The sequence below is a fragment of the Hippopotamus amphibius genome, chromosome 9 (genome assembly GCF_030028045.1).
Source record: "Hippopotamus amphibius kiboko isolate mHipAmp2 chromosome 9, mHipAmp2.hap2, whole genome shotgun sequence".
Taxonomy (NCBI): Eukaryota; Metazoa; Chordata; class Mammalia; order Artiodactyla; family Hippopotamidae; genus Hippopotamus; species Hippopotamus amphibius.
In genome coordinates this window covers 73,239,642-73,253,191 of record NC_080194.1, presented here as the reverse complement: position 1 = coordinate 73,253,191, position 13,550 = coordinate 73,239,642, and the positions used below count along the sequence as shown (strand labels likewise).

The 13,550-nt window shown below is 58.4% G+C and overlaps 1 protein-coding gene across 1 annotated transcript in view; it reads left to right on the top strand.

Moving 5' to 3' along the window:
- Positions 1–13,550, top strand: part of MYO7A (myosin VIIA) — a 99,663-nt gene that overhangs the window by 81,390 nt on the left and 4,723 nt on the right. Inside the window, exons 33-44 of the mRNA XM_057748595.1 lie at positions 405–522; positions 1,276–1,402; positions 2,585–2,754; positions 3,706–3,896; positions 4,594–4,718; positions 5,350–5,507; positions 6,516–6,669; positions 7,900–8,055; positions 8,589–8,694; positions 10,073–10,186; positions 11,281–11,368; positions 11,548–11,654. Coding sequence (XP_057604578.1) covers positions 405–522; positions 1,276–1,402; positions 2,585–2,754; positions 3,706–3,896; positions 4,594–4,718; positions 5,350–5,507; positions 6,516–6,669; positions 7,900–8,055; positions 8,589–8,694; positions 10,073–10,186; positions 11,281–11,368; positions 11,548–11,654 — 1,614 coding nt within the window. The remainder of the gene's footprint in view (positions 1–404; positions 523–1,275; positions 1,403–2,584; positions 2,755–3,705; positions 3,897–4,593; positions 4,719–5,349; positions 5,508–6,515; positions 6,670–7,899; positions 8,056–8,588; positions 8,695–10,072; positions 10,187–11,280; positions 11,369–11,547; positions 11,655–13,550) is intronic.

Here is a 13,550-nt window from a genome sequence, read left to right as displayed (position 1 = left end):
CTCCTACCCGCCTGCTTCCCACTCCCTCTTCTTGGTCAGGTCTGGCACCCCCCCATCTCTCCTTAGCCACCCATGTGCCTGTTCCCCAGACACCTCCCCTGACTCCTGCCCTTGTGCCTTGCACATGCGCCGGCTGGGGTTGTGCGCTTTCCTGTCACTCTGCTGAATCCGGAGCTCCCTGAGCTGGGGAGACCTATGTTTCTCTAGCAATGCTCACTGCTGTTGGTGAAATCAGAGGAAGACGGAGTGATGGGGAGCCTGTGGGCTGGTGGGGTGGGGGGAGGCCATGGTGCACAGGAGGACACAGTGGCCTGGGGCCCACTTCTGGCTTGGGGACAGGGACATTTGATTTCCAGAGCTTGTGCCATGTCTTTTGTCCCCTGTCCTTGTCTGTGCCCCTCCAGGGGATTTATGCCCAGAGGAGAACTGATGCCCAGAAGGTGAAAGAGGACGTGGTCAACTATGCCCGCTTCAAGTGGCCCTTGCTCTTCTCCAGGTTTTATGAAGCCTACACGTTCTCAGGTACCCCTCAGCCCTCCTGCCTCCTGTCCCTCCCTCCATGGCTCCGGCCTCTGGCAGAGGGAGGGGAAAGGCCCGAGCCAGACACCCCAGTCAGCCAGCCTCCTGCCTGCGGGGCTTTTGGTCCCCAGGTCAATGTGCTGAGTAGGTCCTGCCTCCCCGCAGCCCAGTAGGGCTCCGTGGCACATAGTAGGTGCTCAGCAACACACTGGGTTGAACAATTGACCGAGCACTGTGATCATTAAAGCACCTACTGTGTACGGGAGAGGGTGGCCCAGAGCACAGGCTGGACCACCGCGTACAGCTGATAGCGGGTGCAGCCCACAGACCTGCACAGGCCGCTTGCTTAGCCATCCTTGGGCCATTGGTCCCGGGTACCTGATCCATGCCAGGCCCCGTGCTGGTGCCGGCTTCACAGAACCACCAAATATCAGGTTGGAGGGAACCTTGGGGCGCAGTTAGTCCGACCCCTGCCCACGTCCCACCACACCGCAGGGCAGGGTCTTGTCTCAAGCGGCACAGGCCAGCGGCAGGGATGGGGCTCAAACCCAGTTTCTTAATCCAGCACTCTCCTCCCACCACACCTGGGGTTTTGGCTTGTAGGGAGGTGGTGTTCTCTGAGCCTCAGTTTCCCCATCTGTCAAGTGGATATCAATATACCCCGCCCTGGCCACCGCCCCGGTGGTGATGAGGATGGAGAAAGGCTGGGCCCAGGAGTGGGCAGGCGCCCTCTCAGTGCCTCTGCCTCTGCCCTAGGCCCCAGCCTCCCCAAGAACGACGTGATTGTGGCCGTCAACTGGACAGGCGTCTACTTCGTGGATGAGCAGGAACAGGTGCTTCTGGAGCTGTCCTTCCCCGAGATCATGGCTGTGTCCAGCAGTAGGTTAGTCCAACCCCCGACACCTGCTTTAGTGCAGGGCATGGACTTGTCCGAAGTCGCGTGAAGACCAGCGGCAGGGCTGGGACTCAAACCCGGGGTCCTGATTCAGCACTTTCTGAAGTGAGGAGGGGCAGGTGGAGACACAGGCAGACAGATGGGGAAGGAGGGGGCTCCCGGGGGCTTTCCTGTGGGTCATGGCGGCCTTTGAGGGAAGCCTCCGTCTCACAGAGGACGTCACCAAGGTGCAGGGACACGCAGTGGCCTGTCCTGGTCGCATGTGATCGAGCAGTTCGTGCTTCATCCTGCAGACCTCTCAGGCATCTCCCTGCCAGCAGGGCTGGGGCGGGTCTTTACAGCACATTCCTGGTTGTTCTGAGGTGGGTGTGGGTGCTGAAGACAGTCGGGGACAGTCGAGCGTGTACAGAAAGAGCTGACCTGGGACCCAGGGGCCTGTGTAGGACTCACCTCCATGTCTTCCTCTCTAAAATAGAGGCCGTGACTTTCCTTCAGTAGCAGGGGGGAGGAATAAATGCAGTAATCCATGCCCCAGCTCTTTGTGAACTAAGAAGTGCAGTGCACATGGGAGCAACGTTGGGACTGGGCCCTGGAATGGACGGGCCTTCCCAGCAGTGCCTCCTCCCCTCTTCCGGGGCTGGTAGGAATATCTCTGGGCTGTGTCCCGTGTGGGCCAGGGTTGGGTCATGTCCAGCTCCGACCAAGCACACGGGGTGCAGTGGTGACAAGGTAGTCCTTGTCCTCCTGCAGCTTCAGTTGAGAGGGGAGATGGACATTGAATAAGCCATTTTTCAAGTAGGGGCCAGCATGCTGAGGGCTATGGGAGGGCAGGGAGGGCTTCCTGGAGGCAGTGGTATCTAGGCTGAGCCTTAAAGGGTGAGTAGGAATTAGACAACAAAGAGGAAGTGGGCTCCCCCTGCAGGCCTCCCAGGACCTTGGCCTGGCAGTGGCTGACTCAGGCTGAGCTGTGGCCGCCCAGGCCCCATCTCACCCTGGCTGGGTCGGCCTCTCTCTGGCTGGACCACATCTGACTGGGCTGGCCTTGGTCTCCTTCAGGGAGTGCCGTGTCTTGCTCTCGCTGGGCTGCTCTGACCTGAGCTGTGCTGCATCTCACTCGGGCTGGGCAGGACTGACCCCGACGGGGCCCTGTTCTCCGTGTTGGTCCTGCAGGGGAGCGAAACTGGTAGCCCCCAGCTTCACGCTGGCCACCATCAAGGGGGATGAGTACACCTTCACCTCCAGCAATGCCGAGGACATCCGTGACCTGGTGGTCACCTTCCTGGAGGGTCTCCGAAAGAGGTCTAAGTACGTGGTGGCCCTGCAGGACAACCCCAACCCTGGTGAGTGGCTCCTGGCGTGAGCTGCCAGTCCCCAGGGTCAGGGTGTTAGGTAGATCACACGCCCTGGCCTTGGTCTGGAGTGCAGGATCACTAGGCCCTGTTGCTCCTCCTTCCCCAGACACCGTCAGCTCCAGCTGGACCAGACAGTTCAACCCTGTGCCTTCGATGTGTGCCCTGTGGGGAACCTTCCTCCCCCTGGTCTTAAATACTTATGACTTGCTACCTTCTCCAGATGAGACCAGGGTTCCTCCTCAGTGTTCCCCCAACACCCACCGTCTTCAAATGATGCCAGTGATAACAACTACGGGCCGTGCATCCCCGGGCCTTTGAGGGCCTGGGCAGAGTGTGAGACAGAGACAAAACAAGGCCCGCTCTGCCCTCAGAGGGGGAGGAGTGGGAGCAGACAGTGACCGTCCCGGTGACAGTGCAGTGACCTGGGAAGCCCGGAGGCTGTGGGGGCCTGGGGGAGTGGCCCCCGTGCAGCCTGGGGTTCGGGGAGGATGTATGTGTGAGCAGAGTGTTTGGGGCAGAGAGGAGAACCAAGCAGAGGCTGGAGAGAGCAGGTGTGTCTGGGAACTGCAGGTAGTTTGGTTTGGCTAGAACAGGCGAGGTCGGGCAGGAGGGGCAAGAAATGAGGCAGAGGAAGTCAGGAAGGCCATCTCCCAACAACAGGCCTTGCGAACATGTTGAGGAGTGTGGGATTTCTTTTAGGGCAGTGGGGAGCCACGGAAGGCTTTTGAACAGGGGAGTGGTCCCCTCCAATGACTGTATCTGTTGGGGGAGGGAGGGGTTGTGGCAAGGTGGAGGCAGGGTGGCTGCTGAGTAGATATGAGAGGGACAGGGCCTCAGTTCCAGTGGGGAGCAGAGGCTTATAGCATCAACCCAAAGAGAGGTGTTCCAACCCATCCCTCTCTCTGCCCCCATGCGGCCCTGCTCACCTCTGCCTTCCAGCGGGTGAGGAGTCAGGCTTCCTCAGCTTTGCCAAGGGGGACCTCATCATCCTGGACCATGACACAGGCGAGCAGGTCATGAACTCGGGCTGGGCCAATGGCATCAATGAGAGGACCAAGCAGCGTGGGGACTTCCCCACTGACTGCGTGTACGTCATGCCCACTGTCACCATGCCACCGCAGGAGATTGTGGTATGTGGCCTGGGGGTGGCAGGTGGGTGGGGGGCTTCTCCGGCCCCTCCTTGTCTTCTTCCCCATCACAAAATGGAGCGAGGGAGTACAGTAGATTCATGCTCTGCAGCTGCTGTGAAGATGATCTGGGGGTCTTATGGGACCACAAACTTAAAGTTGGGGCGACTATCAAACATATGCCAGGTGGAGAGGGGGCTGGAAACTGCATCAGATGAGGAACTGCCCAGGGGTGGGGGATCGGAGGAGAGTGGCCTGTGGGGACGGGGATGGGAGGGGGACTTGCGTTGTGCAACAGGGCAGTGAGGGCAGAGCTGGGAAGGGAGGCCGTGGTTCCTCTGGAGCCCCCGCTGAGCCAGCACTGAGGACTCGGAGCCCAGCTTTCCAGGCAGCCCCTGAGCTGGGCTCTGTTGGCTGGGCAGTTCTTACACTGCGTCCCCTGCCTTGTCCAGGCTTTCTGCCTGACTCAGCCTGGTTCAGACGCAGAGCACTGAGGGAAGGGTCTTAAGCCCAGCACGATGGAGGCAGTGGTAACGTCAGAGATTCCCCAGGAGGAAAGGGGCTCCCAGGGTCAGAACGAGGCACAGGGTCCACCGCCATGGAGGCAGTCTCCCCCGGACCCACTCAGAAAGGCTCTGGGCTTTACCATGTTGACCCAGGGGCCCCAGCGGACCTCAGCTCAGTGCCTCTCGGTCTCCAGGCCCTGGTCACCATGACCCCCGACCAGAGGCAGGACGTTATACGGCTCTTGCAGCTGCGAACGGCAGAGCCTGAGGTGCGCGCCAAGCCCTACACGCTGGAGGAATTTTCCTACGACTACTTCAGGTGATGGGGGACGGGGAGGGGGCGCCCCAGGACGGGGAGCTGCAGGCTTCTGCTACTCTCTGGCCTGCGCGGTGGGGTCGCTCTGTGGTGCCCCCATCCGTGAGCAGGGCCCGGGTCAGAGGGAGCCAGAGGGCAGTTTCAGCCCTTCGAGATGACCCTTCTCATGTTCTGTCCTCTTATCCGTCCTTCCTTTATGATCCTGTGACTGTGCCCACCGTAGGTGGGGTCCTGGGCACTCATGACTCAAGCCTGCGCCTGCCCCAGTGACTCCCAGTCCTGGTGGGCAGACAGGCATGAAATCAGGCAGCTGTTACTCTGTGCGCCCAGCGCTGTGGTGGAGATGCTGCGTGGGGGTGGAGATGGAGCCGAGGCTTCCTGGAGGAGGCGATGTCTGAGCTGAGCTGTGCGAGGAGTTGGGGGGAGGAGCAGACCGAGCAGGGAGAAGGAGGGGTGAGCAGGCTGGAGGGGTGGGCAGTCTCTCCGTGTTTAGGATCTCCATTTGTCAGCTGAGAAAGTAAGGCCCAGGCAGGGCCGGTGACTCAGCCCAGGTCACACGGCGCAGCAGGGGTGCTCAGGGCGGGTTCCCTACGCTCAGCCTCCCTGCCGGTGCTGACTGTCCTGCGTGGTGCAGGCCCCCGCCCAAGCACACGCTGAGCCGTGTGATGGTGTCCAAGGCGCGCGGCAAGGACCGGCTGTGGAGCCACACACGGGAGCCGCTCAAGCAGGCACTGCTCAAGAAGATCCTGGGCAGCGAGGAGCTCTCGCAGGAGGCCTGCCTGGCCTTCATCGATATCCGCCTGCTCAGGGGTGGGGGCTGACGCGGAGGGTCAGGCAGGGGCCACGGGGAGGGGCCCCCAGGGCAGGGTGGGACCAGGCCGGCCCTGGCCTCCAGGGGCTTCGTCTGGACACCTACTTCCTTCTGAGGGGCCGGGGCCTGGGCAGACGTGGGGGATGCTGATGGAGGGGCACCCTGTGTGTGCCCGGCACCATGCAGTGTGCAGGGGGCTGCCTCACCCGTTGTCTCCTCGTGCCGTCACTTGGTTGACAGATGTACACTGTGCCGTGTGCTGGGCCGGGCACGGTCACCGCGGTGCGCAGACCCAGCCCTGGCCTCACGGTGCCCATAGTTGAGAGGGGAGACATGCTGATCGGGGTCAGTGCTGTGATGGGGTCCAACAGCACATGGACCTGACCTGTCCTTGGAGGAGGTCAGGGAGGGCTTCCTGGAAGAAATGCTATCTAGGCTGGAGACTGGGTAGGTCTTGGCCAGTCAAAGGGGAGATGGGTGGGGAATGTTACTGACAGCGGGAGCGGCATGTACAGAGGCCCTGAGGCAAAACAGAGCGGGGCTATTTCAAGGGCACAAGTCAACTCAGCACAGCTAGAGAACTCAGCACAGTTCAGGAAGGGCACCCAAAGACGTGGGTTGCTGGGTGAAAGGTTCCCAAGGCCTATTTAGAAGCTTGGACTGCGGTCATGGGGAGCCACTGGAGCAGGGGGTGGCACTGTCAGATCGGTGATTTGCAAAGTTTATTCTGTTTGCTGTGAGGACTCTGGCAGTGAGGTTGGGGCCTGGGGCAGGATGGCCAGTGAGGAGGTAGCCAGGGGAGTTGAGGAGAGAGGGTGGGTAGTGGGCACAGATTGCAGTGTGGGCAGATCATGCCCGTTTCCTGGGTGAGGAGCCTGAGGCCCAGGGCCACACGATCAGGGGAGGCAGAGCCTGGCGGAGAGTGTGGCCGCCTGCCTCCTGGGCCAGTGTTCCCCGATTGGCCACAGCCTTCCTTGACGGCTCCCCACCTGTGCTCAAGTACATGGGTGACTACCCATCCAAGAGGATGCGCTCCGTCAATGAGCTCACCGACCAGATCTTCGAGGGTGCCCTGAAGGCCGAGCCCCTCAAGGACGAGGTGTACGTGCAGATCCTGAAGCAGCTGACCGACAACCACATCAGGTACGCTGGGGTGGGGGGCGGGGGAGGGTACAGGCCGCCAGGCCTGGTGCTAACAGCTAGAGGCAATCATGAAGGCCCTCCACCCATGGTGATGGAGCGCTCACTCCCTGCCGAGACAGCAGCTGGCTCTGCCTAGGAGCAGTCCTTCTTCACTCGGAGCAGGAAGCAGTCCTCAGGCCCCCCCCCCCGCCGTGTCCTAGCTCTGCCTCAAGGCCCAAGGAGGAGGGTCAAGAGCCAAGAGGCGGTGGCTGCGCCCTCGGAGTCTGTCCTCCCTTACGTTGGACAGCCCCAGCGCCTCCTAATTTCCTGCCGTTCCCTGCCCGAGCCTCCTCCGGATAACCCTCCCCAACTCAGACCCCACTGTCTGCCTATAGGTGCACTTTTTAGCAACTGTCCCATCCCTGGCTTGGGCTGAGCTGGCTGTCCGTTGGAAGCTCTGGCTAAAAACGCTCGTGAGCTGGGGCGTTGGACCCCAGAGGGGGCCACCCTCTCCCTGATGGCCCAGACCACTGCAGGAGGGGCACGTCAGGCACATGCTCACCTCAGAGCCTGAGAGAAGCCCCACTCCCTCCCCTGATTCCCAGACTTCCAACTCCCTCCCTGGCTTTGTCACTCTCTATATCTCTTACACAAGTCCACCATTGGACCATCCATCAGATCTTCTCACACAGCCAAACCTTTACACACGCTGTGCCTGCAGCCAGGAAAACCTGTCATCTCCTTTGCACATCAGAATTTGCCTCATTCTTCAGAGCCTAGATCAATTGCCACCTCCTTCTGAGAAGCCCCCCAAGCTTCCCTCCCGCCAGGCCCAAGCTGCTCAGAGTAGCGCCTAAGGGAGCCCTGGGGCTGGTCTAACCCAGTGCTACTCAAATAACAGATGAATTAAAGAGCTTTTGCCAGAATATAAATCACGCACTGCTTCCTTCATTGGAAAGTTTAAGAAAAAAAAATCTTAACTGAACCAGCGTGCTTGGTGACATAGCTGATTTGTATTCTGGCACAAGCACCTTACCTCCACGTGACTAGTAAGTGTGTGGCCTGGGGTGGGTTGGCTGAGCACACGTTGAGTAGCACCAATCAGATCAGGCTGTCAGGGGGGTGGGTCCGTGTTGGTCCGCGGACAGGAGCTGGGGTGAGGGCAGGTATGTGCTGCCGCGGTGAGGAGCCGAGGGGCATTGGCCCGTGGTGCCCCTGCTGGACACCGTACTCTTTCTGCTCTTCCTGCAGGTATAGTGAGGACCGCGGCTGGGAGCTGCTCTGGCTGTGCACAGGGCTCTTCCCGCCCAGCAACATCCTCCTGCCCCACGTGCAGCGCTTCCTGCAGTCCCGCAAGCACTGCCCACTCGCTATCGACTGCCTGCAGCGGCTCCAGAAAGCCCTGAGGTACAGCAGTCTGCAAGGGGCAGAGGGGGTGGTGGGCATCGTGTGTTGGGGCAGGCGCCGGGGTGGGCTCCCAGCCACACGGGCTTGCGAGACCAGTCCCTTGGGGATGCTGAGGTCCTGACCACACAGCAGTTGGGACCCATCTTTGGGGTCCCACAGCTGCCAGGTAGACAGAGATTACAGTGTCCAGTATCCACTCTGGACAGTTTGAGAGTCTGGTTGCTCAGAAAGCTGTTTTCTCATACCTTCAAGTCTGCTGAGGAGGCAGACACCTGGGCTGCTCTCCATACTCTGCAAAGCCCACTTGCATCCTTTGCTTCATTCGGTCCCATCCACACCCCTATTTGGTGGGTACCGTTATCAGCTCATTTTACAGATGAGGAACTGGAGGCTTGAGAGTTTACGTGACTGTCACCTGGTAAGAAGTGGTGGATGGGGATTAGGACTGGGGTTTCCCTCTGCTCTCTGCTCCCCATGGCCCCAGGAATCTGCTGTCTCCTGACTTGGCCCCCTCCCCCTCCCCTGGTTTTCAGAAATGGGTCCCGAAAGTACCCCCCACATCTGGTGGAGGTGGAGGCCATCCAGCACAAAACCACCCAGATTTTCCACAAGGTCTACTTTCCCGATGACACTGATGAGGTGAGTGAGGGACTGTGGCTTCTTGGTCTGTGGGTGCCCCTGAAGGACCAGGCTCCCTTGGGGACACAGGGCAGTCCCACCTCCCCCACTTTTGCCCCCATCCTCCTGCCCCTCAGTGGCGTCAGGGCTCAGTCAAGAGCCCTGGGTTCCTGGTACAGCCTCCCACTTCCTTGATCAGCTTCCTTGAGAAGGTCTCGCCTCCGTCTCTCTGAGGAGTCTCTGCTGTGGGGAAACGCGCTTTCTCCCTCTGAGCTGAGCTGTGTGCTATGCCACCTCCTGGAGGCCAGCTCTGCTCCTGGGCACGGGCCCGCCTGCTCCACAGCCCCAGACCTCCCCTATTGCCCTGAGCCCACTCTCTGGCAGACCCTTCCTTTCTTCTCACCTCATCTGACTGTGAGTCCCCTCCACCGTGGTCCCCTGGGCAAAGGTCCTGTTTGGCTTCTTGTCACATCCATTTGGTCAGGCTGGCTCCTGCTCTACACCCCCGGCCCTATCCCAGCACAGCACCTCATTCAGATAAACAAGACCAACATCCAGACTTTTGGTTGGAAAAGCAGTTTAAAAACTTGTCTAGAGACTAGAGACTCAAAAATGCCACTATAGGATTCTAGTCACAAGGACAGGAAAACTTCCTAAAATCCTTTCCTGCCCCCTGTGGAAGGTTACATGGAGCAACTCCCAGCCCCCAAATTGCACTCCTTCCTCATCTAAACTTCCCCAGCCTCTCCTGCCCCTCTCAACCCCAGTCTGGGCTGCTTCCCCACTCTAGACTCCTCACCCTTGCCGGAGTTTGCTTTCTCCTTCCTCCAGGCGCTCTCCTTCCAACCACCCCAGCCCTTCTGCGTTCCCTCGGTCTCTGCCGTCATTCAAGCTTGTACAGCCGGGCCCACGACCCTGGAGGCCAAGGCTTAGTACTGCTTGGAGGGTTGGGAAGGGCACAAACTGGGGAGACCCAGACAGGAGTTGCTTTTCCTTTTTTAAAAAAAATTTATTTATTTTTAGTTGAAGTATAGTTGACGTAGAATATTATGAGTGTCAGCTGTACAACACAGCGATTTGCAATTTTTTTAAATTAATTTTATTTATTTATTATTTTTTGGGGGTACACCAAGTTCAGTCTTCTGTTTTTATACACATATCCCCATATTCCCTCCCTCCCTTGGCTCCCCCCCCACCCTCCCCATCCCAGTCCTCTAAGGTATCTTCCATCCTCGAGTTGTATACTTTTTCCTTTTCTTATGCACTGCGCCCAGCTCTGGGGAAGCCCCCGCAGAAGAGGGGTATCTTGCATGGGAGGGGCTAGCTGGAGGCCCAGCCATAGGGATGCAGGAGGCCCTGCCACAGCCAAGCAAATGCTCCCCCACCCCTCTTCCTCCAGGCCTTCGAGGTGGAGTCCAGCACTAAGGCCAAGGACTTCTGCCAGAACATCGCTGCCCGGCTGCTCCTCAAGTCCTCCGAGGGATTCAGCCTCTTTGTCAAAATTGCAGATAAGGTGGGTGGTGGGTCATTGGTTACGTATCTGCCTGCTGTTGGTCTGTCTGTTGGGAAATTTTCTGGGGCCCTGGGAGCTCATGGGGCAGCGGGGGTGGGGACAGAGACAGAAGGAGGGAGAGGAAGAGAAAGAGGCACCCTTGCATGTGGCATCTGACTGTGTCCATCTCCTTCTTACATCCCTGCGGTGGCCCCCTTATGTGCAGCAGCTATCCCTAAATCTCTCTCCTCTGAGGCACTGCACAGCCTGGCTGCAGACCTCTTGGGAGCCATGGGGCACTCTGTGTCCTGGACACACCAGGCTCCGCACCCTGCCCAGTACACATGTACCTTCCAGATTTGATTTGACGGGTCCCTCTGCTCCCAGGCTGAGGTCAATTCACCTCTGAAAAAGCCCTTGAAGGGGGGATGACTATCCCCACCTAATAGACCACAAAACCTGGAATCAGAAATATTAAGTAACTTATCTCAGGTCACACAGCAGGGACTCAGACCCAGGTAGGTCTGACTCCAAAGCGCAGGCCCTGCCTCAACCCCACATTGCCCCCACCCCCCCATTTATGTCCATGGGAGTCAAAGGCCCAGCTTTAAAGCCTCTTCCCATGGCGGTGGGGGGGGGGGGGGGACTGACCCTTGCAGGCAGGTCGGGTGCTCCCTCCTGTTGCTCGCCCACAGCTCCCTGTGCACCCATGTCTGTCTCCTCACTTCATGTCTGTCCCTGTGCCAGACTCTGTGACCCAGAGGGGATCTCAGTGAGGTCCTGGACCCAGGGGGGCTTAAAGCCTGAGGGAGGAGCAGGACACAGATGCCAGAGAATGTCCGAGGCAGGGACTGAGCCCCTTTCTCGGCCTTTTTTTTCTGGAATCCCAGAGCAGTGACTCTTTGCTGAATGACTGAATGGAGTCACTGTCACTGGACAGAGAGACTCAACAGGCACAGCTGGGGTAGGATGGGGCTGATACACGGACACCCCCTCTGGCTGCGAGCAGGAGTCTTTCTGGAGAAGGGGCTGCCGGGAAGACCTTGGGTGGGAAAGTCAGAAAACCCAGTATTGCTTAAATTAAAATGAGTGGACTAGAACGGCCATGTCCCTAGGTCATCAGCGTCCCCGAGAATGACTTCTTCTTTGACTTTGTACGACACCTGACGGACTGGATAAAGAAAGCACGGCCCGTTAAGGATGGTAATGTGAGGCCAAGCCCTGGGATCATCTGAGGTCTGGGGCTGGCAGGTGTTGGCTCAGGGCCATACCCGAGGCCCACCTGGGTGGGGCCCGAGCTAGGGCTTCCTCCGGGGCTGGTGCTGGGCTGGACACCCCTCTGTGCTGGGATCTTCTGGGTGACCGAATGCCCTCTGCCACAGGAATCGTGCCCTCACTCACCTACCAAGTGTTCTTCATGAAGAAGCTGTGGACCACCACGGTGCCAGGCAAGGACCCCATGGCCGATTCCATCTTCCACTATTACCAGGTGAGCTGCCCAGTGCTGAGCTGCCGCCTTGCCGTACTGACTGGGAAAGCAGCGGCCTGCTGTCCCTGCCAGGGGAGGGGCCTGTAACAGCACAGACTGGGAGAGGTTCCTGCTGGGGCCCCTGGAGGCGGCCCAACCTCAGCTCCTTCTCCTTCCCAACCCTCCAGCTCTTGGGCTGAGCTCTCAGGCCCTTCCCTTGGTGAGGGGCTGTGCTCTGGATTCAAGATTCTGCTGGGGCACCTGGGTCTGTAAACATCTTCCAGCAAAGGCATGTGCCTGAGGGAAGCCGGCAGGGACGCTCACAGGCGGAGCCTCTTTTATGTGTCTGGCAGTTTGTACTCATTCTGTCCTCGCAACAAACCCCAAGAAGGAGGCATGTGGTTCCCATTTTACAGAAAAAGAAACACTCAGAGAGATCAAAGGATGTAATTAGGATCACAGAGCTGATGGAACTGGGGTTTGATTCCAAGTCTTCATGACGGCAGCCTCCGTGGTCTCTTCTGAGGTAGCCCATTTACCATTCTGTGGGAGAGACAGACCAGGATGATGGGAGGGGCATGGGTGGTGGGGAAGGCGGCCGCCCTGGTGGAGAGAACCCTGGCTTGGGAGCCAGAAGGGCTGCCTTCTTCCAAACCCAGGATCTTCCTCTCCCCTTTCCTCTTGGCCCCATGTTGCCCATTTAGCAAGTAGCACCGTCAGCTACCAGCTCCCCCAAGGCAGAAACCTGAGTCAGCGTGGACCTCTCCCTCCGCCTCATCTCCCATGTCCCAAGTCACTCACCTGACTTTACCTCCGGAATACCTCTAAAATGCATTCACATCTCTCCATCACTACCCCTACCAACGTGGGTCAGTCCACAATCTTCTGGCATCTGGAAGAAGGCTGTAACCTTCTCTCTGATCTCCCCCATCTGTCTTTGACCCCTTCAATCCATTCTCCACAGAGTGGTCACCAAGATCCTCTCAGTGGCTTCCCATTGCTGTCAGGGTAGGACCCCAAATCCTGACTGTGGCCCCAGCAGGGGTGCCACTACCTACCTCTGCCGCTTTGCCTTGTATCAGCACTCCTTTGCTCAGCTCATGCCAGCTGCGTTTTCTCAGATTCTCAGATTAGCCTTTGTCATGTCTCTCTTCTGGAATGCTCCTCCCTCAGTTCTTTCCCTCAGCTACTGAGCTTTTAGATGTCAATTCAATCATCTTAAGGGAAGTCTTCCTTGCCCCCCAGATTAGATTGGGTCACCTTGTTATATGCTCTCATAGCACTGAGAACAATTCCTTCAAAGACTACACATTAGTTTGGTGTGATGATTAATGTCTGTTGTTGACTACAGGTTCCATGAGAGTAGGGAGGGTGTATATTGTTGCTTAAAGAGCTTGACCCATAGTAGATGCTTAATATCTGTGGGCTTGATGGATGGGTTCATAGGTGAATTGGTGACTCAGTGAATGGTTGGGTGGAAGGATGAATGGTGAGTGATGTATGGGTGGATACTGGTGCATGGATGGATGGACAATGGGGATTTGATGTGGGTAGGTAGACCCCTAGGGGTGGTCAAGTGGATGGGGAGATAATGTGGGTGGGCGGTAGGTGGAGGGGTAGATGGATGGGTGACTAGAAGAAAGGTAGGTGGATAGTTTCTGATCTGCAGTGTGTCCTCAGGCCATCCCCTACTCTTCAGATACTGGATAAGACAGTTGTGAGTTTCCAGGAGCCTGTTGGCAGCTTTAGAGGCTTCATCTTTGCTTTCAGGCGGCTCCTCATCCTCAGCTGCTCTGGTTCTGGGTCAGGAAGTTCAAGGTGGGGAAGGGGCTGGTGCTGCTGATGAAACCAGCGGGTCTCAAGGGAACACAATGGGAGGAGGCCAGCCTCAGAGGCTTTGCCCAAGGAAGGACAGGC